The 25,052-nt window shown below is 43.9% G+C and overlaps 1 protein-coding gene across 1 annotated transcript in view; it reads right to left on the reverse strand.

The window, feature by feature from the left end:
- Positions 1–25,052, reverse strand: part of MBP (myelin basic protein) — a 115,771-nt gene that overhangs the window by 35,642 nt on the left and 55,077 nt on the right. Inside the window, exon 3 of the mRNA XM_056854523.1 lies at positions 6,538–6,965. Coding sequence (XP_056710501.1) covers positions 6,538–6,965 — 428 coding nt within the window. The remainder of the gene's footprint in view (positions 1–6,537; positions 6,966–25,052) is intronic.

The raw sequence follows: 25,052 nt of genomic DNA on the forward strand, positions 1-25,052 counted from the left end.
ACAGACAAAGGGCAAACACAGAAACAAAATCATATCACATTACAGACTCCAGAAATTTAGTACCACAATTTTATATATATATATATATATATATAAATATATATATATATTAACAATGCTACAATTTATACATCAGTCATACAAAAACAGTAGATATGACAAGATTTTTCCCAGAGATGACAAAATATTTGAAAGAAGAAAAAGTCAGGGTACTGTATGCACATATTAGCTTATGTGCAAAATCTCTGATGTGACCAAAAAAAATAAAAATTCCATATGCAAAATATTTCATATTACCTGTGTATTGTTCAGACAATTTTCATTCATATTAAGAGTAACTGAAAATGGCAGCTTTTTGATCCATTGTAATACGTCTGCTCAATTTCCTTCTGAGCCAATCTTTTTTTTACATGATTTATCTATTCTGCAGAATAATCCTCCGTTTCATCCAGCTCAAAAAAAAAAAAAGGCCGGGCTGTATTTCCTATTGTCTCTTTATAGACAGTATAGCATTTTAAAAGCACAAAAGGCCCCAACTTATACCACAGGAAGTCAGAATTTTTCCAGTACCTTTACAAAAATGTGTGGACACTGACAAGGAATGGAAAGAAGTTGAAATGGTTTCGCCTTGTCAAGACACTGGCATTTCTGTGAACTCTGGCCCTACAGGACCACAATGAAGGTATTGGCCCCATTGGCCCCAACTGGAATGCTATGTTCTTGAAAGCACTATAGGTGCAGATGCTCTGCAGCTCTCCACATTCACTGCTCTGCAGCTCTCCACACCCGTTTGCAATTCCTCTTTTTACAGTATTGTTACTGCCAGTGGTAAAGGCCTTCTCACTACTGCTTTGTCCTTGAGCCAGCGTGGTGTAGTGGTTAAGAGCAATGGAATCTAAGGGGAAGGGGCTGTGGCTCAGTGACAGAGCATCTGCTTGGCATGCAGAAGGTCCCAGGTTCAATCCCCGGCATCTCCAGTTAAAGGGACAAGGCAGGTAGGTGATGCCTGAGACCCTGGAGAGCCACTGCCGGTCTGAGTAGACAATACTGACTTAGATGGACCAAGAGTCTGATTCAGTATAAGGCAGCTTCATGTGTTCAATCTGCAGAACTGGGTTTGATTCCACGCTCCTCCACATGGGCTCTAATCTGGAGAGCAGGGTTTCCCCACTCCTCCACACAAAGCCCACTGGGTTACCTTGGGCCAGTCACAGTTCTCTCAGAACTCTCTCAGCCCCCACTTATGTCACAAGGTGTCTGTTATGGGGAGGGGAAGGGAAGGCGATTGCTGGTTTGGGACCCCTTAAGGTAGAGAAAAAGCAGGGTATAAAAACCAACTCTTCTTCTTTACATCTCTCTACCATTAAAAAAAAATCAGTTAATTTATAACCCTATATCTTTGAGACTTTCCTGGAGATAGTTTTCAGACATTCATAAATAAATCCTATAGAGGGGATGCACCAACAACAGTGTCGTTTCAGCATCCCAAATCATAATGCAAGACCAATGATGCAGAGACATCACTATGACATTATACCCAGCTACAGCAAGGAAATGTGTAGAACCTTCATGCAAGCAGAAGGTTTAAATTTACTATGGGTTTACTTCTCGTTCATTTTTAGAAAGGACAAATCCTCATGTAAAGAAATAATTGTATGATACAACTTGAAAATTTCATTCCATTTTCTCCCTAAAATAAGAAGAAATGTACTCAGTCCAATTAGCACTGACAGTTGAAAGCAACTTGGTAGCACCTTGGCACACAATCACAATACATATCGTAGATGCATTACATGTACCAAAAGGAGAAAAGATTCTCCAGACCACACCCTTAAATGGATGGTAGTAAATCAAGTTTGGTACTGGAACAAACAAATTCCCTACTGTATGTTGGGAATTACTATTTTTAAAAACTGTAACACTTGGGAGATAGACTTGTATATTCTAAACAGATATGTGTATATACTGGCACCTTGTTAATGCAGAGTTTGAGTAATCAAAAGCAGCAATATGCTTGTTGCTGTTTAGAATAGGGTTGCCAGCTCCAGGTTGTGAAACTCCTGGAGATTTGGGGGTTTCGCCTAGGGAGGGCAGGGGCCTCAGTGGGGTTCGATGCCATAGAGTCTACCCTCCAAAACACCCATTTTCTCCAGGGCAACTGATCTGTGTAGTCTGGGGGATGTTCAGGTCCCGCCAGGAGGCTAGCATCCCTAGTTAAGAAGGTATTAATTTAGAGTGGTAGCTTCTAAAATGATGTAACAGGATGGGATCAGCCATGAAGGCCTTTGGAGGCAGTGAGACGCAACAATTGATTGCTACGAACGTCAATGGCCAACCTTCTCACTTATCTTGAACGATGCATTCTGATTTTTTGCTGTACACCTGTTAGAAAGCAGAGCATCCCTTGGAAAGTGGCTGTTCTGTCTGGCAGTTATTTGAAATCTGATAAAAGATAATTATGCTAACTGTGTGACATCACTGTACTGTCCTTGAGAGTTTATTCTTTTGACGCTGGTCTGTACTAAGAGAGGTACTAGAAGGAAGACCTACTGAAGACAGCCAAGATATGGCACTTGGTTTATTTAGAAAGAATGATTACCTTATAAAACGACAACATTTCAGACTTTCTTGCCCTGTCCACAATCAACTTTCTGCATATACACTGCAGATGACACATATCTTAATATGGAAATACAGGTGATATGTTTTCTGCTGCAGAGGACAGCCAAAATCTCCATCCACCATATCCATACTTTTTTCCCCCTCCTATCCTGAGCAAATACCAGGGGCAAGGGGAAAAACCTGTCTCCTTCAAGAATGAGGAGGAGGCAAGAACAAAATAAGCATTCATCTGGCTTTCCTTCTTCCTCCTCTCTTTAAACAAAGGCGATTGTTATTTATACATGTATTTTCAGCCACAGATGTTAATAAGAAAAGAAGAATATGCCTCCACAAGGAATTTTCGGTGCACTCTGACTGAATGTCAACTCTTAGTCTGGACAAAAGGGCATTTGTTTTGCCTGCATTCCAGCACTTGTTGGTGTGGGCAGGTCAGATGTATGATTTAGCCCTGGAGTTGCTGGGAGAGAAGTTAGGAGGGCTCTACTGATCATCATCTCAACTCCTGTTACATAATTAGTTGCGGCCGTAGGACACTACCTTCTGAGGCCAGGGGGTGTCTCCTATAGGTATGGAAGATGTCTCCTGCATGACCTGTTCTGTTATCATTTTACCATATCATTCCAGGCCATCGGCTATTTAACTGGTATTGAAGTTCTGCAACATTGTGGGTTACATCCTACCAGCTTTGCCACTGTCAAAAGGACTCTTTTGGCCACTGAAAGGCTATACTGCAGATTACAGGACAGAAGCTACAGTAAGGAGGGGATCAGATGTGACTGAGCAGAAAAGCTGGTAGAATCCAACCCAGGATGTTTACGGTGTTTGTCTGTTGCAAGTCAAATACCATTCAAACAAAGGGCAGCCCGCCATGTGCCCAAAGGTTATATCTTTGTACAATCGTTTGTCTTTTTTTCTCTAGCTATTTTCCCAGATGCATTCAACGTACATCCGCGTTTTGATTTTAACATCCCATAATTCCAGTAACCACAGCAACTATTATTTCATTTTAAACTCAACGAGAAAAATCGTGTCTACGTTTCTGACTGCTTTGGCATAATTGTGAAATGACAACAGCTCTTTTTTTTTTAATTCACACTATTCCAGGACAAACGCAAGATACCAACCACTTTATGCCTTTCCTGAAAAACATACATGCACACTTAGTGGTAAATGGCTGTGGCACTTGATGAATAAACTTCTAGCATGGACAGTCTCCTGGAATGTATTCCTAGGCAAAGGTAAAGGTCCCCTGTGCAAGCTCCGGGTCATTCCTGACCCATGGGGTGATGTCACATTCCGACGTTTACTAGGCAGAGTTTGTTTACGGGGTGGTTTGCCAGTGCCTTCCCCAGTCATCTGCCCTTTACCCCCAGCAAGCTGGGAACTCATTTTACCGACCTTGGAAGGATGGAAGGCTGAGTCAACCTTGAGCTGGCTACCTGAAACCAACTTCCGTCGGGATCGAACTCAAGTCGTGAGCAGAGCTTTTGACTGCAGTACTGCAGCTTACCCCTCTGTGCCACGGGGCTCTTAATGTATTCCTAGGATAGTATTATTTGAGAGCAGTATTGTTGCACCATGGCACAGGGCAGCCGTCGCCTCTGACTTTGGCCAAGATATTTACAAGTCAGCATTTAAAAACAGTTGTCCTTTTGCAGCTGAGTATAAGGAATTATTACTTGTAACTTTTCCATTTTTGATCTTTAGGCACTGTTTTCTAAATTACAGAAATTTAAATGTACCAATGAAAGCAGAGAAAAAGCCAGTGCAGGGTCCTATGGATCAAAACTACAAAACAATGATATTTCATATGACACTGTTTCTATACAAGAATATTCCTTAAAAAAAGGCACACAGATTTCACAATGACTAGTAAATCCAGAGACATCCACAATCTGACCTAGACTTAATTCACCACCACTAAGCACTTGAAATGAATGCTTTTGAATTATTATGTGTAAAAATAGTACCTGAACATGCACTGTAGGTGCAGGCTCAACCCCAATTATCGTATTGTTTCCTTTGGGGTTTGAGAAATAAAGTCTTTAGACGGATGTTCTACACATGTCAGTTCTGTGATTTCCCAATATTTTGATCGCGTTTCAGCTAGCTGGCCAGCATGGACTATGCTGCTTGGATACTTGCTGTTTTAGAGCCGGAATCCAAGTAGAGGGTTTCTGCACTGTAGCCCGTTATTCTTGAAAACACTTGGCGGTTGTTGCTAACACTACTTGCCCTATACGCTTGAGACACTTGCCCTATACAGACAAGCAATGCAGATCAACACCCTATCGCAAAAAAGAGAGTGCAGGGTTCCTCTGGTGACTGCAGTCCAGCCTGGCTTATCAGCAGTACCAGTCAAAGCAGCTCTTCACAAGGATGCTACACCTCATAGTCTTTGATCACAATTAAAGAACGTAAAGGAGGGGCTGTGGCTCAAGTTGTAGAGCATCTGCTTGGCATGCAGAAGGTCCCAGGTTCAATCCCCGGCATCTCCAGTTAAAGGGACTTGGCAAGTAGGTGATGTGAATAGACCTTTCTGTGCCTGAGACCCTGGAGAGCTGCTGCCAGTCTGAGTAGACAATACTGACTTTGGTTGACCAAGGGTCTGATTCAGTATAAGGCAGCTTCATGCGTTCATGTGTTCAAAGGTTAGCTTTGGGATGTCTTACAGTTTGATTAAAAGCTTCTGAAACCAAAGCAGACACCTCCGACAATAAGAAACCTATAATTAGGGGCTAAGTGCCTCAGCGCATCAAAAGATATTTCACTACAGGGAGAGATTGTCAAATGCTAGAACGTCATCCCTGACAGGTGTGAACTTTGCTTAACAGTGAAGAGAAGAAATCAAGTGCAATCAGCACTTGCCAAAAATGTTTTTCTTCCTTGCAGCAAAGTCTTCAAAACTTCAAAAGGATTTGCCAGATCAAAAAGGTACATATAAAATACAAAATGTAACAGCCAGGAGCCAAATAGTTTTAGAAAACATTAATATGACATAAAACATTAAAGTAGAAAACTGCAGTTGAAGAAACAGATGTTTTTCTAGGAATATCAGTATCTTCATCATGCTTTTCTCTGCTTTTCATCTGAACAAGACAACATATTGTTTTTTACATACTGGAACTACTTTTTTGCTACAGACATCCCAAACATTTCCAATGAGCAGTTTCTTATATTAAATCGCAGAACGTTTAGCAATCAAAAAGTACAATTTCGTACACGTAATACAAAGCTGTTCCAATCTTGCCACCCTGTCCCCAATCTCCCTCATTTTGATTTTCTCATTATAAAAAGAAAAAAACACACAAGGACTTGGCCCCTTATTAGTCTCAAGGCCACGTCAATGGACACAACGCAGCCTGACAACATGGAACACCAACCAGCAAGCACAGAAATAAACACAAGGCTAGAAAAGTCAGTTTCCATCAAGCTGTCACAGGGTTGCCATACACAATTGTCTTTTCTGAGGGCTCTTCCCCAAACAGATTTTAAGAAACATCACAGGGACAATATCACCCATGGGAAAGATTCAGAAGAAGACTGAAACTTTCCCCATCTCGACTACTGTGCTACTTAAAACTTAAGGTAACAACAGACAATTTCTACACAGTCTTGCCGTAGCCAGACTTAACAATGTTCCCACTTTTCCAGCTGCAAGAAGGTCGGGGCAATTAAAAGTTCCGGTCAATTTGAGGGGGAGTTTTCGTAAGAACGCTCTTTTGTAGAATAGATTTTTTTAAAAGGTTGTCAGAAAGCCTACCACCATTTTAGAAATCAACAATCCCATCCAGATGGCTAAGTCAACTCTCGCCCTATGGAAGTTATGCAGTTTGCTTGATTTTTCTCCCACCCTTCCTTTCACAATTCTCGCCTGCACTGCTGCTATTCTGTTCTCCTTTCCTCTGAGCTCACCTTGCCCCTCCTGGGGACATGTCTGTCACCTCCAAAGAATCTGCCCAGTGAGTCAAGTAGACCTGGTTCCCTGTATCTTCTCGGGGATCCATGTCTAGCATGGTCTATGGTGCTTGCGGTTGCAAGCTTGGATCCGTGCCGGAAAGAGGAGCGCTTCTGTGAAGCCATCAAATCCGAATTCTCAGAAGCTGCTGCACTGTCTTCCTGAATGGTCTGTAGCTCATCTGATTCGGAGGGCCGGTCTTTGAAGGTGTTGTCCTCTCTCCCTGGGGCATCTCGGGAAAAGAGGCGGACCAAATGGGGGCGACCAGTCGTGTCAGCTGGGTTGGTCTCCTTCCAGGCATTCTTTGGGTCCGCTGTGCTCTTGGAGTCTGTCACCGCTGTGTGCTTCGTGGAGGTCCCATTGTTCTGGTTCACATCTGCCTCTCCTGCGAACAACAAGGATGAGATATGAATACGGGCCTGTGAAAAACAGAACACCAGAACAATGCTGCTTTCTTCCCCCTCGCCTTGAGTTAGTGGCTTCACACAAAGTCTGTAGATTATGTACAGTTGCGACAGAGCTGCCTTCTACCAGCCCTGGTACATTTTACCAGAATGAATGTAGCTCACAGAGGAGACGGCGGGCTGTTCTCAGCTGAAAACTGTATTGGAAATGTAGGAAATGTTCTTTAGGTACTAACAAGGTGAAGCAATGATTCATAATCAATAATTTGGACTCAGAAGCCTTTAAACAAATCCTCTAAATTCAGCTCTGTTAAGTTTCAGGACAAGACCATTTTGCAGAACTTCTAGTTAGATGATTCTTTTCACTAACCACTTTTTCTTGCTGTTTCTGGTGATAGCAGATGGTGATGATGAGAGAGTACAGGTCCCTTCATAAGGGCTCTTTAATCCACTTTGATTTCTGAATGCAAACAGATTTTTTTTAAGTAGAAAAGAGCAAGAGACCAGTAGCACCTTAAAGACTAAAAATTTCTGGCAGGGTATGAGCTTTTGAGAGTCACAGCTCACTTCGTGACTCACGAAAGCTCATACCCTGCCAGAAATTTTATTAGTCTTAAAGGTGCTACTGGACTTTTGCTCTTTTCTACTGCTACAGAATGACTAACACGGCTGTTTGTTGAAATTTTTTAAAGGTTTCACACATTTTAAGGATACAATGCTGTCCTCTCACAGTTAATGAAGGTTTGATCTGGGTTTCCCAAAACCTGTTTTGATGCTTTTTGTTGTTGTGCTTTATCCTTTAGGTGTGTGAAACCTTAACAAAACCTGTTTGCTTTGAGAACCCAAAGTGGGTTTAAAGAGCCCATTTGAAAGGGACCCGTTAGATGCGTAGGATCCATTTTGGTTTGGTTCTAACTCACTCTAGAGACACAAGAAACCTTTACAAAAATTACCTGCTCTGTCTTAAAAACACTGCAGGACTTGTCAAGGGGCTTGTAAGTCTTACTGAGATAAACAATTCATAGTCAGTGTTTCTTGCAGAGCTGAACCATACCGCTCCACAGCATTTCTTTCCCAACATCAATCCAGTCCAAGTTATATTTTCCTAACAAACGTGTAATTTCATTTGTTCGACAGCACCCGACTTGCTGAAAAATCATACAATGAGGAATCAGGAGATGTACAGCTACATTTGAGCAGGCCTTTGACTCAAACCTGCATCTGAAGAGAGTTTTTTTTAAAGCCACAAAATGTCTCCTTGCATCCCTCAATACTCCTATTCAACATCAGCAGGCAACTCTCAGTTAACTGCAGAGAAAAGGCAGAATACTCTGAAGTATGTACCTTCTATGGTGCCAAGGGCTGAAGCTGGAAGCCTATTCTAGCCCAGTTCAAGTGGAGATACACTGAATTAGTCCCACGTTCTTGCACCACAATATATATGAACAAGCAATAACAGAATTGGTGAACTTAACACATAGGCTGCAATTTAGACATTTTCAGATATTCAAACAGAGAGAAAATATGTAGGGAACAGAAGTCTCCAGATGATAAGAAATCTGTTTTTAAATGGGTCAATGGATTGGATCCAGCCAGCTTTTTCATTCGGTCTTGCCCAATCAACCTCAGTACTACAGCCCTTGTCCCACATGGCTTTGGTACATGCAGGTCCCATGATTCTCAGAAGAGACTTTTTGGGTGGCCAAAGAGGACCCCTCTCTCCTTTTTTTCACCAGCAGAAAAGCTGGTTGGATCCAACCCATTAACTTTAGAAACAAAAAACACAGCTATACCATAATGTTCTTAAAATGAAAGAATTGCAAGCATCGGGTTCATTTCTGTAAAATGAGCCTAAGTATTATACGACTTCTTCAAGTCGCTTGTGCAGTTACTCCAGTCTAAGACCATTGATTTCAGTGCATTTAAAACTTGAATAACTCGGCACAAGACTGCACTGTAAACTACTTTTATTTTGACACCCTGCAATGAGGCATGGAGTTTAGACCTTACTGCATAGTGAAAAGTCTTCCTCTTTTTTTGATAGAGTAGGGCTTTAACAAAACATGACTTCCCTTCAAGTTGTAACCAGAGCTCCCATTCACATAAATTAACTCAACTAGATATCTTTGGGACCATCTCTCCTGGTATACCCCGCCCCCCAAAGAGCATTAAGATCATCTGCTAATAATCTTCTGGTGGATCCCAGCCCTAAGAGTTTGCAGCTGTCCTCGACAAGAGCCAGGGCTTTTTTGGCCCTGGCTCCAGCCTGGTGGAATGCTTTGTCTGATGACACCAGGGCCCTGTGGGGCGTTAAGGGGTTCCACAGGGCCTGTAAGACAGAGCTTTTCCACCAGGACTACAGTTGAGGACAGCCGCGGATATTACAACTGCTGGCCTCCCTACTCTCCCCCCTCCTATGTGTATATAAGATCATCTTGAGGGGATGCCTGCCTGGTTGCTTGGCCAATATGTTTGGATTGTTGTGCCATCTAGGATTTTGTTTGTTTCAGTTGGGTTTTATTGTTGTACGTTTTATTATTGCTGGTATAATTTTAAATGATGTAACCCGCCCTGAGCTGGCTTTGGACAGGGCGGGCGGGCTAGAAAGCACAAAATTAATTAATTAATTAATAAAACCGGAGAACTTGGTAACTACTTTTTACACAGTTAAAACAGAATACCGGATAAATCCTGTAACAATGTGGATTTTTAAAATGTAGCTTGTCAGTACTCCTTCTTGATGTGGCCTATCAAGAGTTGATACCTGCTTTGGGCCCCAACCTTGCTGCCGTCTATGAACACCAAGTGTGTGGAGTTCTGCTTCTTCAAACTTACAGTGGTGCTTAGTGCCAGAAGTTGTCAGGACAGCATCACCAGCTTCAAAAGGTTCAGGAGGCACTCTAAAAAGTACAGGTGGGAGGTGCAGGAAGAGACAACAATATACCCAAAGCTAGCACGTTTCCAGAGGAGGGCAACAAAGATGGTGAGGGGTCTGGAGACCAAGTCCTATGAGGAAAGGTTGAAGGAGCTGGGTATGTTTAGCCTGAAGAGTAGAAGACTGAGAGGTGATATGATAACCATCTTCAAGTACTTGAAGGGCTGTTATATAGAGGATGGTGCTGAGTTGTTTTCTGTTGCCCCAGAAGGTCAACAAGATGGTATGATCTACTGTATCAAAATCTGCAGAGAAGTCCACCAAGCACAACAAGGAAGCATGGCCTTTGTCTACACTGAGACACTAAAGCTAGCAGAGCCATTTCTGCCCCATAGCTGGGCCTGAAGCCAGACTAAAAAGGGTCTAGAGTAGATGAGTCATCCAAGAGGACCTGGAGTTGGTTTGCTGCTGCTCTTTCAATCACTTTGCCAAGGCAGCTAAGAGACTGGGCGATAATTGGCCACATCATTTTTCTGTAGGAATGGTTTTTTAAGTAGCGGACAGATAACCACCTCTTTGAGTGGATGAGGGAAGGTGTCCTGAGTTAGTGACTGATTTATAATAGATACTAAGGGTCTGTTAATGTGGTCCTTACATAATTTTAGCAGCCAGGATGGGCAAGGATCCAGAGAGCAAGTAGTGGCCTTCACTACCTCCATCGTGTTGACATCCACATGGAAACTGGAGCAAAATGATCAATGAATAGACCAGGTTGTGTATTAGTCCTGTCTACTGGTGTGCTTATGTTACAACTGATGTCCAGGTCAGAGCGTATTCTCAATATTTTAACAGCAAAAAACTTGGCAAAAGTATCACAGGTAATTGTCACTTCCTGAGACAATAAAAGCTCAGATTTTGGTGTCAGCAATTGCTGAGCTACCTTGAAGAACTGGGATGGTTGTGAGCTAGCTGATGCTATAGTAGCAAAGTAATAACATTTCTTTGCCGCCATCACTGCTGCTTCATAGGACTTCCAATGGGCTCTATAGCGTAATCTATCTGATTTGGTACAGGTTTGTTGCCGGTGTTGTTCTTGATATCTCTCGCCCTCTTCAGGTCACCCAGTTCCATAATAAACCAGGGGGTTGGTTTATGCCTCAGGGGCAAGAGTCGTCCCTAGGGGTCAGCCTTGCCCACTGGGGAACTAGGTGGCTGGTAGATGAAGAATGCCTAATTTGTCTTTAGTCCCTAGCATAAGGAGCATACAGCCAATGTAATAATTGCACTGGAAGCATGCAGAAGTTGAATGACTTAAGATAATAGCCACACCTCCTCCTCTGCCAGTTCTATGGGATTGGTGGAGGATAGCAAACCTAGGGGGTGTTAGTTGGGACAGACACACCACATCATTTCCTTCTAGCCATGTTTTTTTTAAGCAAGCCAGATCAATTCAATCTCCCAGCAACATCTCATAGAGGAACATGTTGCATGTAGTCACTGATAGAGCTCTCCTACCTGAAACAACAGATGCCTAGAGATGTTTGCCTGCTTCGAAGGACTGAGATGTTTCCCAGCAAGACTGCATTGGTCTACCGTTTTTGAATTCTCTTTCTAGCATGACTGTACCAACCTGCATAACAGGTGAAAATCCAGAATTTCTGCCTTCCATACAGCTGTTAAAGGCAGAGTTTGATCAGAAAATAGCTGGTGATCTTAATTTTGGAATAAGCTTTAGAGGGAAAGGGAGGCTAATTTTTCTTCACAGTGACAACGACTTGTTAAGGACTTCTTAGGCAAGTGGTTATGGTTACTGACGGTTTTTCTGCTATTTTCCTTGACTTCAGCATTTTTTGCTGACTCTTGACTGGGGAGGTTTAAAATTGTAGAGGAAATTAAAATACTTTGCAATTTTTGAAGGATTGGGTATATGGTGACTTTTGGATGGGGACTAAATCAGAGCTCAATGCCGGCAGAAAGATTTCCAGGGCAACAGAAGCAATATAAGGAATTTTATTCATGAACACTGGCTGGATTCTATGCCATAATACACATTCATTGTGGGGGGAGGAAAAAGAACAATGGAGACATTGTATTTAATTAAATGCATTAACAAAACACCAGAGCATCTGCATGCTAATATTTTTGCAACAGTTGTGCTTTGTGTCAGTGAATGCATTTATTTGTGGGCAACAAAGGAAGGCATCTGGGCCATAAAAGTAGCTTCTCCCAACGCCAGCTAGAACATCTTATGCTTTTCTTTAGGGATAAAAATATGCATTGAGAGTCTGAATTCTCCTATTTCAGGGACGGTTTCAATTGTTTTAAAGGTAGAGCAGAACTGTATTGTCCTTGTGGCTTACTCTAGAAAAATCTGAGTGCTGGCCCCTGAACGTATAACCCTTTGAATACCATAATGACTTCCATTTAGGTCATAGTTCCTACATGTTAATGTTACATTCTAAGGAGTTGGCGTGCAGATGTGGAAACTTTTATACGTAACTGTATTGGGTGTGTTTTGTATACTTGAGGACCTTATTTAGTGAAAGTTTAGCTAAAGGCTGCAGTCCTTAACAAACCACTGAACTCAACAGGACTTTCTTTGGAATAAACTTGCTTAGGATGGGGTCATATATCACATGAACACATGAAGCGGCCTTATACTAAATCCTATCCTTGGTCCATAAAAGTGAGTATTGTCTACTCAGACCAGCAGCAGCTATCCAGGGTCTCAGGCTGAGGTCTTTCACATCACCTACTTGCCTAGTCCCTTTAACTGGAGATGCTGGGGATTGAACCTGAGACCTTCTGCATGTCGAGCAGATGCTCTACCACTGAGCCGTAGCCCTTCTATCACATATAAGACTTGAGCTAGTCATAACTCATTTGTTCCATTAGTTTCAATGGGACTTAATTGCAACTAACTTGAGTTGCACTGGGAAGCCAAACTTTAATTTGCTAGGCTTAAGACAAGGCATTTATTGTCTACTGTTATACTGAACCAATTAGCTGACTTAAAAGCATTTTAATTCATTAAAAATATTTACGCCTTTACTGACATACTGCCAGAAAGAAAAAGCAATTCGCATTTTGCAATTCATTATGTTTGCAAATTACTTTTTGTCTCTTCGCAAAGTGTTCCATAGGTTCACACAACCCCACTTGAAAATAAATGTAATGGCCCTTCTCACTCACTTCATCCTGGTGGATAGATAAGAAAGCTTCCTGCTCTCGAGTCTAACATCTGGTACTGGAAATTGATTGGTGTACCTAATAGCCTGGTGGAAGGAGCATGATATATAATTCTGGATTCTCCTGTAATTACAACCTTGATAATTAACCCCATAAATTTAATTTTATGATGCTGCACCACTTTCTAAATGAAATTAGTACATTCCATGTGCCATCTAAATACAGGAATTGCCCTGAGCACTAGAATACTCAGAATTGAAACTGTACATACTAAAAAATCAAGTCCAATGTTAAACTACACTACTTTTTTATTAATTCAGGACATCCTACTGTGCTCTAAGAAATAAATCTGAGTGAATCCTATCCCGCTCACTAATTCAGATTAATACTATAAAGTTAAGCATGCCATTCATAATCCCAAAGGTCTTTCTAATCAAATTAATTGCAAAAATTGTTTCCCCCATTACCATCTATTATGATCAATTCCCCCTTTTCTATTAAGGATTCTCCAACTCCCCAAATTAAACACACTTCAATGAATAATTTTAATGGGATTTTGCTATGCTCTTAGCTGCTTCTACAGCAGAATTTGAATGAGCTAACACAACGTTAGCTGTAAGCTGTACAATTTGTACTCACCTGTGCTGGGGTTTCAAATCAGTAAGCTTTGTTCTCTGGAGCTCAAAGATAATGTTTGATAATTACTAAGAGGCTAAGCATTTTTAAGGACCACGATGAAACTTATGGATGGTGCTGCTAGCAATCTCAAGAAACCTCATGTACAATGCCGAGGAAGACCAATTTGTTGCATGGGCCTGAACGGTACTTAGCGTTCTGCCCAAAGTATCTTATCAGAGTGTGCAAAAAGTCAATATTAAACAGCACGTTATGAGAAGAGCTACAATTCTGGACAAAGGAAGCAGAAGTCCTAACAGATGTGTCTGGGCTTAGAAGTTTGGATGTCAAACTCAACAGATCCCAGTTCTTCAAAACATGAGCTCTGTACTTAGCCAGACACATTGGAAAGAAGTTGAACCTAAACAGAGCTGGTAACATATCAGGGCATCACCAGGCTCCCTCAGGTGGAGAGGACACATGACCCTCCGTAGGCGGGCCATTTTAACCAGACTCCCTCTCATGCGGGGTGTTGGAGCTACATTTACTTTGGCTTTAAGAAGGTAGTGGTCAGACCATGCTTCAGGTTGAATCTCTAATCCTGAAACCAGGCCATCCCTCTATTGCTCAGTGCAAAAAAATTAATCCAATATGTGACCTCTTCAAGGTGTTGGACCCAACACAATCTGATAGAGGCCCAAGGCAGTCAAAGAGACTATAAAATCCTAGAAGCAAGCCAAACCCCAGCAACTCTGTCAGTGCCTCAGGGGCCACTTGACTCAGACTAGGGCTATTAACGCATGTCCATTTTGTCTGGCAATTCTCCCTTTAATGTCTCACACTTTTCTATCCCATGATCCAAAATCCTAACACATGGCAATGTCCGAGAGAATTGCCAGACAAAACGGCCATGCCTTAACGGAGCAGACTGTTTCTTCTGCGAGTCCGCCACTTGCCCAGTGCCCGGCCAGAGTCTCTCTTGCTCTCCTGCCCTCTCCCCCCTTGTTTCCACATTAGCTCAGAGCTGTGAGGGCTGCCGCCCTACTGGGAATCCTGAGCAGCCCCATGGAGGACGCGGTGGGATTCTCCGGGAACAGTCCCAGCCCAGAGATCCCAGAGGGTGGGCGATGCGTCCCAGCCTGGAGAGGAGACATGGCCCCGGAGGGAGGCCAGGACCCTGGCTGCGCATGATTCGGTGCCCGCAGGGGACTTCCAGCCAAGGTCTGTGTGCCCTGCAGGTTGGAGACTGTCCAAAGGCGGCAAGGAGGAAGAGGGCCCACTCAGTAGGTGCAGAGCAGGCACACAAACCCGCAAGAGGGCTGGGAGGCCGGAGCAGTGTCCAGACAGCTTCCCGCTAGCCTCCCTGCTCCGTGGCTCCCAAAAGCTGCCCGTCGTGCTGCGGATGGGAGAGGGGGAGGGAGAGAGAGAAACGTGGGGGTGTGGGGGGCAGAAAGTTGCTGCTGCCGCTGCCACCAAGACTCCCAGTGGGGAGTCGACCCGGGTGCTGAAATGCACCGGCAAGCACTCACGGCTCTTGCGAGGCTTTGTTTTAAAATCGCAAAAAAACAGGAACAGGAAAACCTGGGGAAGTTACGGAAGGGGTAGGGTTGATCCCGCAGGCTGCAGACAGCCATGCGTGTAGAGTAGGGAGATTCACTATATTTGCAGGAGAACAGCAGGACTAAACGGCTATACGTTTTCGACCTAGGAGGCCAAGTCTCCCACTTCATTGGAAAATCTCCTTTCCCTCACTGGCTAAGCCTGCCCCGAGTAGCAGTGAAAAATGGTGGTAGAAATGGGGGGGGGGGGAATCAATATTATGCCGATGCTGTAACATCAGGCAATGCTTCATCATGATCTAGAAGTGATGTCATCAAATGGGGTAAGACTCTAGCATTCACCCCAAACTCTATGGTTAAACCACAGAGGTTTTTTAAAAAGTCTCTGCAGGTTTAAACCACAGAGTTTTGGGCAAATGCTAGAGTGTTGCCCCATGTGATGACATCACTTCTAGGTCATGATGGAAGTTACATCACCATGCCACCAGCAACATCACAATGCCCCCCTCCCAACAACAATTCTCCTGCTGGTTGCCAGCCTTGGGCAAATTTTCTGATGATTTTATAGGAGCATTCTGTGAGCTACATTCTGTTTTACCCCTCTTGGCCTCACTGAAGTATTTATGATGTGTGATGTGTTTTAATACAAAATTAAGTTCCAATACTGGAAACAAATCCTTAACAGTGTACTAGGCAGTGTGACAGTGCATTTAGGGAAGTATTTAAAAAACACCTTTGACTAGGATTCCCATTTGTTTGCTGTAGGCAAGAAATCTCCCACTCCCAGTAGGCCTTTCTTTCTCAGCCGGGGATGGGGATAGGACTGTCATCATCCCAACCCACTGACATCACTTCCAGTCACGCCATAAGTGACATCAGTGTGTTGCCTGCAATGTCACCATGCTGCCGGTGAGGCTCCTCCCCTACACAGTGAGTTTACTGTTGATGGCCAGCTTCGTGCCGGCAACTCTACCCCTGACAAGTCTGGACTACAGATCTAGCAAGAAACTTTGCGGTCTCTGTATGGCCATTTATGCATGGGAGGTTTTGCCTAGGATTTGCCACTCTCTAGATGAAGCAGAAGCAGAAGAAGAGTTGGTTTTTATATGCCGACTTTCTCTACCACTTAAGGGAGACTCAAACTGGCATACAATCCCCATCCCTTCCCCTCCCCACAACAGACACCCTGTGAGGTAGGTGGGCTGAGAGAGAGTGACTTGTCCAAAGTCACCCAGCTGGCTTTGTGTGTAGGAGTGGGGAAACAAATCCAGTTCACCAGATTAGCCTCCGCCGCTCATGTGGAGGAGTGGGGAATCAAACCCGGTTCTCCAGATCAGACTCCACTGCTCCAAACCACTGCTCTTAACCACTACACCACGCTGGCTCCCATGTTATTTCCCATCCAGATTCTCAAAACTCTGAATGGGGGGTGGGTGGGTTATTTTTGAGTTATGAAAATTCGGATGGGGAAAATGTGCATCTAGAGAAGGGCAAATCCAAGGCAAAACCTCCCATGCATAAATGGCCTATGTCCTCACATAATGGGGCACTACATTATCTCTTGCTGATTGGCAGCGATGGGCTACAGGAAAGGCCCTGGAGTGGAATTCTGTAGTGTAGGCCTAGTTTGCAGCACATCCTCCTCATTTTCTGACTTCTCCTGGCTTGGATACAAATTGCTTAGGGTCATAGGGAGGAAAGAGGAGGGAAGGAGCAGAAAACAAAAGCCTGTGGTTGCAGCTAGTGGGATCTGCTATGGCAGAAATTTGGAATATATGAAAAGCATGTGGCAGCAATCCACACAACCCCACAGAGACTTTTTAAAAAAAACAAACCCTTTCAACAAGTAAATTCTATCCATCCACCCACGCATTTCAGACAGAACAATCCTTTGTGTTTCTAGAACATATAGTTTTTCTTTATCCCAAGTATCTCACACATTAAAAGTACCATGGGGCAATATAAATCCCCCCACCCCCCAGGGTATATTTCCTCTACAAGTTTCCTTCCCTTCTATTTCATAAGAAGTTGAGCCATAATCATTATTATTATGTATACATAAAAATTCTGTTAGATTTGTTGCAACAAAGGAATGTTCAGCTGTTTTGCTTGTCATAACTGCATTAATGAATACCCCAGATGACTACTGGATTGGCAGCCTTGCCAGGGCAAAAGTGGTTACCAGACAGGGAATCTACATATTTTAGATGAACATATACTGCATATTTTAGAGGAACACACTGCTTACAATACATGGATAAAACATATATTTGGGGCATGAAGCAGTTACACCAGTTTCTTTCTATTTAAATACAGGTTGAGTATCCCTTATCCAGACTGTTGGGACCAGAAGTGATTCTTATTTCAGATCTTTCCATATACTGGAATATTTTGGAATTTTTGCATATACATAATGAGATATCTCGGGGATGGGACCTGAATTCATTTATGTTTTATACACACTTTATACACATAGCCTGAATGTAATTTTTAAACAATATTTTTAATAATTTTGTGTACATTGGACCATCAGAAAGATATAACTATCTCACCAGAATACCTGTATCAGCTGTTAACAACAAACAACAAACTAACAATGGTAGGCTTTCAGCCTCCACTTACGATGCAGTGTGCACTGTATTTTATTTTTTTAGGTGAGAAGAAACATTGAAAACAGGCAGCACGGACCTGCCTGCATGCCGGCTCGAAGGGATCAGTTTTCGGATCAGTCCAGAAATAAAATGTCCGGATAAAAGATACTCTACCTGTATCCATATTCTTCTTTTCTCCCAAAAAGGACCCAAAGAGTCTCACAATAGCAAATGAATACAATATGAACCAATGAACAAATTAAACAACAAAATGTTTTTTGGGTTGGTCTAGGAGCCAAGGGCTGGCTCTTCTCAAGGCACCGGATGCAAGCCCTGGGCTCATGCCCCCGACCACACCCAATCCGTATAAGGGACGGGGACGGAAAAGCAAATGCTCAGCAAAACGTTTCCAGTACCTCCATGCTTCCCATAAAAAGTAACCATGTTTAGGAAACAGGCCTTGACCACTATATTAAGATGTAAAAGGATGTGATGCCAACGATCCAGTGATTTGATGTTCACTTAAAGATCTTTGTTTCTCAGTAGATCTAATGGCATGTGGTGTTGGGGGTCATTTCATTAGAGGCAACGGCCTGGGGGAAATGGTTCAACCCTGGCCCCAGCACTGCTATTTCATTCAAATTGTTTCCCTGGGGCTGCTTTTCAGTTAATGCAGTGGTTCCCAAAGTGGGCAGTACCACCCCTGGGGGGCAGTGGGATTATCTAGGGGGGAACTAAGAGGTGAGAGGGAGCAGGGGGGCGCTAGAGGTGGGCTCCTTCAACTGTGTTTCACTACTTTACAATAGATCAAGCTATGGCACCATGATGGCAAATTTGGTGGAAACTATCAGAATTTTTTTCCAGACTTTGAAGAGCTGGTACCGCTGGATCAAGTTCATCAGTTTTGTTGAATAAATTTCAACTAAAAAGTTTTAATTTAATAGATGTACAATTAATTGTTATTGTTTTGAAATTTTATTGTTATTATCTTCTTTAGTGTGTCATGCAAACCCCTATTTTGAATAATGCTTTTTACAGGATAGGGTAGGGGGCGCTGGGGTTGAGTTTGTGGAACCAAGGGGACAGTGGCCCGAAAAATTTGGGAACCACGGAGTTAATGCAAAGAGATCTGATCGCAAGTCTCCAGCATCATGTCGGTTTTATTTTTTGTGTGTGTGTAAAGTGCCCTCAAGTCACAGCTGACTTATGGTGCCCCCGTAGGGTTTTCGAGGCCAGAGGCATTCAAAGGTGGTTTCCCACTACCTTCCTCTGCATAGAGACCCTGGAATTCCTTGGTGGTCTCCTATCCAAATACTTACCAAGGCTGACCCCTGCTTAGCTTCCGAGATCTGATGATGAGATGGAGCTAGACTGGGCCATCCAGGTCAGGGAGTTTTATCCTTTACCGATTAGTCTCTAATGTAACGGTCAAACTACATGAGATGCTCAGAGCGTAATCTTATGTTGTGTTACTCCAAACTAAACTGCAAACGACTGCACTGTTAATCACATTAACTTAAGGGGGGTATTAGTGTGGACTATTTTCCTCAAAAATCACCTCCATGCTTCTTTACGCCCCATGGTGACAAAGAAACAGAAAACCCCTATTAGACTATTTCACAGCGCAGCTATGCAACATTATATTGAAACAGAGTTGCTGAAGGCACTTTAGCTAATTTACCCAGTCATTGAGAGTTTCTGATGCTCACAGCATATGACTGATGTTCATTTAGATTGGATTTCTCATTTTGTGAAGGAGCAAGAAAAAAAAGATATAAAAGCAAGGAAAATGAGATTTCTCCATTCCTGGTTGCATTTATTGGGAAATAAAGCTTGTCACAACACATGGTTGTTCAAAACTATGTCAGACACCTGCAAGATTCTTTTGAAATTTAAAAGAATATCACCTTGTAAAAGACAGAATCCATACCTGCCATCAAAGGCGCCCTTGTTTCTTTTTACTATCGCTGCTTACTTATTTTCTTCTTTGGAAGTTGCAACTAGCAAGATCAAAACAACCATTACACTTCCTCTCATTTCAGTATAGAGTTTGTTTTCCTATTCTTCTCCTGTCAAAGAAATATAGCAAAGAATAGCAAGTAGCACTTTCCTCTGATCCAAAAGCATAGTAAGGGTGTAACATTTGGATGTGACATTTTGGAGCTGAGGGCCCATTTGGAACTGCCTTTGTTGTTCAGTCCAAGTGTAGTATAGTTTAGCATGTGGGGGGGGGGGAACCTGTCATTCTGAAAGTTAATAGCAGAAGCTGGCTACCCGTAGCACTGATTGGCTGGCACCTGTGATGTTGCTCGCCGAAGCAAACAGATCCACCTTGGGCTGGCCGAACCTCTCCACGATTTGTCTGAAGACAGAGCTGTTGAGGGACCATTCGCCCTCGTCCAGTACCTGTCGGCTTGGAGATTGAGAACTCCGGTGACGTGTTCGGCGGAGAGTGACAACAGATTCGACTCGGCCCATGATAGTATGATCTCTGCTTCCTGATGGAGCCTGGATGACCTGGACCCCCCTGCTTGTTGAGATAAGCCTTTGCAGATATGTTGTCTGTGCGAACCAGGATGTGTTTGTGCCGGAGGAATTGTTCGAAGTGCTTTAGAGCCAATCAGATCGCTCTTAGCTCTAGAAGGTTTACGTGAAGTTTCTTTTCTCTCAAGGACCAAGGCCCTTGAGCTACAAGGTTCTGGTAGCTCCCCACCCTTCTAGACTGGCATCTGTATAAACTTGTATCTGATCCTCTATCACAAAATGCATTCCCTTGCTGAGGTTGCCGCTCTTGCACCACCAAAGGAGGGAGCGATGGAACGCTAGGGGAAGAGGAATTGATTTGTCCCTGCTTTGGGTGATGAGGGCCTGATAAGGTTGTAATAATCTCTGAAGTGACCTAGAGTGGAATCTGGCCCATGGTACCGAGCTGAGGCAGGCTACCATTTTCCCCAGTAACTTGGCCAGGGACATGAGTCTGCCCTGATTGGAGCTGATCGTGGCTTGTACAATGGATTGGATTTTGGTGATTTTGTCCTGTGGGAGAATCACTAAATTTCTGTGGGTGTCTAGGATAACCCCCAGGTGTTCTAATCTCTGGGATGGTGTCAGATGGCTCTTCTCCATGTTTATAAAGCCATGGTTGGTGAGAATCTGAATCACTCTGGTCGTGTGTGATAACGCTTCCTCTCTGGACCTCGAAAAGATAAGAATGTCGTCCAGATAGGGAAAAATCATTATTCCTTCCTGTCTCAGGAAGGCTACCAGGATCACCAGGATTTTGGTGAAAACGTGGGGAGCAGATGCCAGGCCGAAAGGGAGTGCCCTGAACTGATAGTGTTTCCTGGCATAACAAAACCTGAGAAATTTTCGATGGTTTTGGTGTATAGGGACATATAGGTACGCTTCCTTCAGATCCAAGGAAGTCATAAACTGGTCTATCTGTAGGGCTTCCAGGATGGACTTGAGAGTTTCCATGCGGAACTTCCTGTATCTGACATTCCTGTTTAGGTGCTTCAGGTCTAAGATAGCTCTCCAGTCCCCATTTTTCTTGGGGACTGTAAAGAAAATGGAATATACCCCGCTGCCAAGTTCGGATTGGGGAACTGGCTCTATGGCTTGTATTTGTTGAAGGTGTAAAATGGCTAGTAGTGTTCTCTGGTGTTTTTCTATTCGAATTGATCTTGGGGAATTTACGAATTTGTCCCTGGGGAGACTGGTAAATTCTATGAGGTATCCTGAAGATATGACCTGAGAGACCCAGGTGTCTGTGTAGGACCTTTCCCACATGAGATGGAACTGTAGGAGTCTGCCCCCCACCTCCGGTGACTTGGCGTCACTGTTTTGGGCCCTTGGAGAATTTGTCTCCTCTGTTGCTGGAGAACTGCTGGTGTCCCTTGGGGGCACGAAAAAATCTGTTACCCCCTCTACGAAAGGAACCTCTGTTATTGTTACTCCAGGCTCCTCTACGATGATCTGGCCTGAAAGGCGCAAGTGTGTGGGAGGATCTGAAGTTGGGGAAGAAAGACAAAGACCTCCTGTTCTTTTTGTAGGATTTGGGAAGAACCTTCTTTTTATCCTTATTCTCTACTAGAATTTTTTCTTGTCTGTCCCCAAAGAGCTTGCCTCCAGTATAAAGATATGACATTGTCAATGTCTTTGTTTTAATCTCATTCTGCCAGGGGCGAATCCAAAGTGCCCTTCTGATCGCAATGTTAGAGGAAGTGGCCCGGGCCGCGAAAGACATAGCATCAAGGGAGGCGTCTGCCACGAAGGCCGAAGCCTTGAGTAGTCTGTTAAGTCCCTCTGAGAGCTTACGGTTGTCCCCGGTATAGAGTTGTATAATTTTCCTGAGCCACACTATGGAGGCTCTGGCCATAATTGATGTTGCTGCTAAGACTTGGATGGCCAGGGTGGAGGCGTCATGGACTTTCTTGGAGAGGACCTCCACTTTCCTGTCCAGAGGATCCCTGATTGTGCCCATTCCGTCTTCGGACGGAAGGTCCGGGGAATGAACCGCCGCTACAGGAGTGTCTATGAGGGGGAGTTGGAACAAGGTCATGGCTTGTGGAACCATGGTATAAAGTTTCTTTGCACTAGCAGGGAACTGCCTATTTACTAGAGGCTTATCCAACTCAGTCTGGACCTGTGTTTCAAAGAATTCCAGAAAGGGGATTTCCCAGACACGTGGTTTAGTACTGGGGGAAAATTATTTGGCACCCTTTTTTCTGGATTTTGGCATGGACTCAGTTGCGGGATCTGGATCCTCGTTAAGGTCCAAAGCTATTAGGGCTTTGTTTAACAGTCCCTGGAAGTCCTCTGCCAGGAAGAGGCGAGGATGTTGTTCTTCCAGTAAAATTGGGGTGTCCTCATCCGAATCGAACTCCCCTTCTTCTCTGCTTTCAGTATCTGAAGCTACATATGACCCGTCCTCAACATTCTGAAGGGGCTGAGAATGAGATTGGGCTTTAAGGGCCGCCTTCGTGCGCCATTGGGAACTGGGACGCCCTTCTTGATCCCCTTGTCCCTGTTGTGGAGGGGGGGAGTGGTACTGGAGTGACCTGGATCATTGCCCTGCATAAGAGGGGCAATGGAGTCTCTAAAGGCATTCATCATCTGGGCTTGTTTGTCTAACACCCCGTTAAATAAATCAAGCATTTCTTGCCGCGTAACAGGAGCCTCGGGCTCTGATTGTAATACATTACCCCCCCCCCCGTTGCGGATCGAATACAGTCAAAGTGCCTTCCATCGGGGGACTTCTCGGGGCCGGAGAAGCAATGGGAGCCGTCTCGCGCAAATCGCTACGTTTGGCGCCATTTTGAGGCAGCTCGTCAGAGCGCGCCTTCTTAGGAGCGGTCGGGCCCTCCTTGCCTCGTACCGCGGAGCCGCCGTTCCGGCCGCTGGAGTTCTCCCTGCGATGTCACCCTGTCGAGGCGACGAGGGCCAAATCGTGGTCCTCCTTGGACAAGAGGTCCGAGTCGGAATCTCTCCTGCCGTCCGCCATCTTGCCCAGCGGGGCGAAGTGGGGGCGGAGAGGGGACGTAAGGTGGGTAAAGTTGAGGGGGAAAAGGCGTCTGCGGCCGAAGCTGGCGAACATCAGTGGGGAAAAGGGGGGGGGAGAACAAATTCAAAGGGAGAAAGATGAGCACAAATGGGACACACACAGGGAATTTTATCTCAAAAAAGTTGGAGTTCTACAATGAAGCTGCCACCCTAATCAAGGCAGGACGGAAACTGGGTTTCCCACCCAGGGAGACAGGAAGCTGAAGAAAAAAGTTTAGTCCTGCCTCCCTGGGCACTTGATGGTAACACCCGCGAATGACAAGATGCCCTTCACCCAGAACTGAGAATTTGCACTTTCTTTTACAATGAATGCATGAACACATGAAGCTGCCTTATACTGAATCAGACTCTTGGTTCATCAAAGTCAGTATTGTCTACTCAGACCAGCAGCAGCTCTCCAGGGACTCAGGCAGAGGTCTTTCACATCACCAACTTGCCTAGTCCCTTTAACTGGAGATGCCGGGGATTGAACCTGGGACCTTCTGCATGCCAAGCAGATGCTTTACCACTGAGCCACAGTCCCTCCTCCATTAAAAATGAACACATGAAGCTGCCTTATACTGAATCAGACGCTTGGTCCATCAAAGTCAGTATTGTCTACTCAGACCAGCAGCAGCTCTCCAGGGTCTCAGGTTGGGGTCTTTCACATCACCTACCTTCCTAGTCCCTTTAACTGGACATACAGGGGATTGAACCTGGGACCTTCTGCATGCCAAACAGATGCTCTACCACTGAGCCACAGCCCATTTATGATGGCAATATAGGCACAGAAACTTGCATTCGACGCTTTTAAAATTAAAGAAGGCTCAACACTTGAATCATGGTGGTAGGGAAAGGCTGACAAATAAAGCCAAGCAGTCTTTATCGGTGTATCTGTTTGTTGCTCAAATTGTAGCTGAGGGAAAAAATCCTTACATTGTGGCTCAGTGGCCTACTACTATGGATTTTCTATTTATATACTAACTCTGTCTGTATCCTAAAAGTGATTCTGGGGACAGTAAGAGGACCTGCCACCCTTTCAAAGACTCCCTGTTCTCTTGAAATATCTAAAAAAAGCAGAATGGGGCCAGTAGAGCTGGAGAAAGCACAGGGATAATAAGCAAAATAGCATGTGACTGTGCACAATTATGAGATGAGCGAACAGCAGCAAAAGCTAGAAATATGGAACACAGACAATAAAATAAATGGAGGACAATTTTCTAATATGACCTATAATCCCAAGAAGGGCTATGTATGCATTCATGCTCTTTCCTGGGGAAAAAAATAGGTTGTGAAAGTCTGCATCAGTTTCCAACTGGCTGTGCTCTAATAGAGCTGTTTACTTTACAGCAGTTTGTTCTACATATCATCATCATAATTAACAACAACAATAACAGGAACAATAATAATAGCTTGCCTTTTTTTTCCTGAGACACAAGGCAGATTACAAAATATGAAGAGCAATCCATCACAGTAGGGGCCTCCAGGAAGCAACGCAGTAGGGCTAGCACTACAGAACTGGTAAACAATGCCAATGGAAAACTGTCTAAGGCATTACATATATATTTTTTACAGTAAGGGCACTTTCACACATCCTGAATAATGCACTTTCAATGCATTTTAATGGTCGTTTGCAAGTGGATTTTGCCATTTCACACAGTAAAATCCAACTGCAAAGTGCACTGAAAGTGGATTGAA

This window comes from Euleptes europaea, chromosome 8, assembly GCF_029931775.1.
Source record: "Euleptes europaea isolate rEulEur1 chromosome 8, rEulEur1.hap1, whole genome shotgun sequence".
NCBI classification, from domain to species: domain Eukaryota; kingdom Metazoa; phylum Chordata; class Lepidosauria; order Squamata; family Sphaerodactylidae; genus Euleptes; species Euleptes europaea.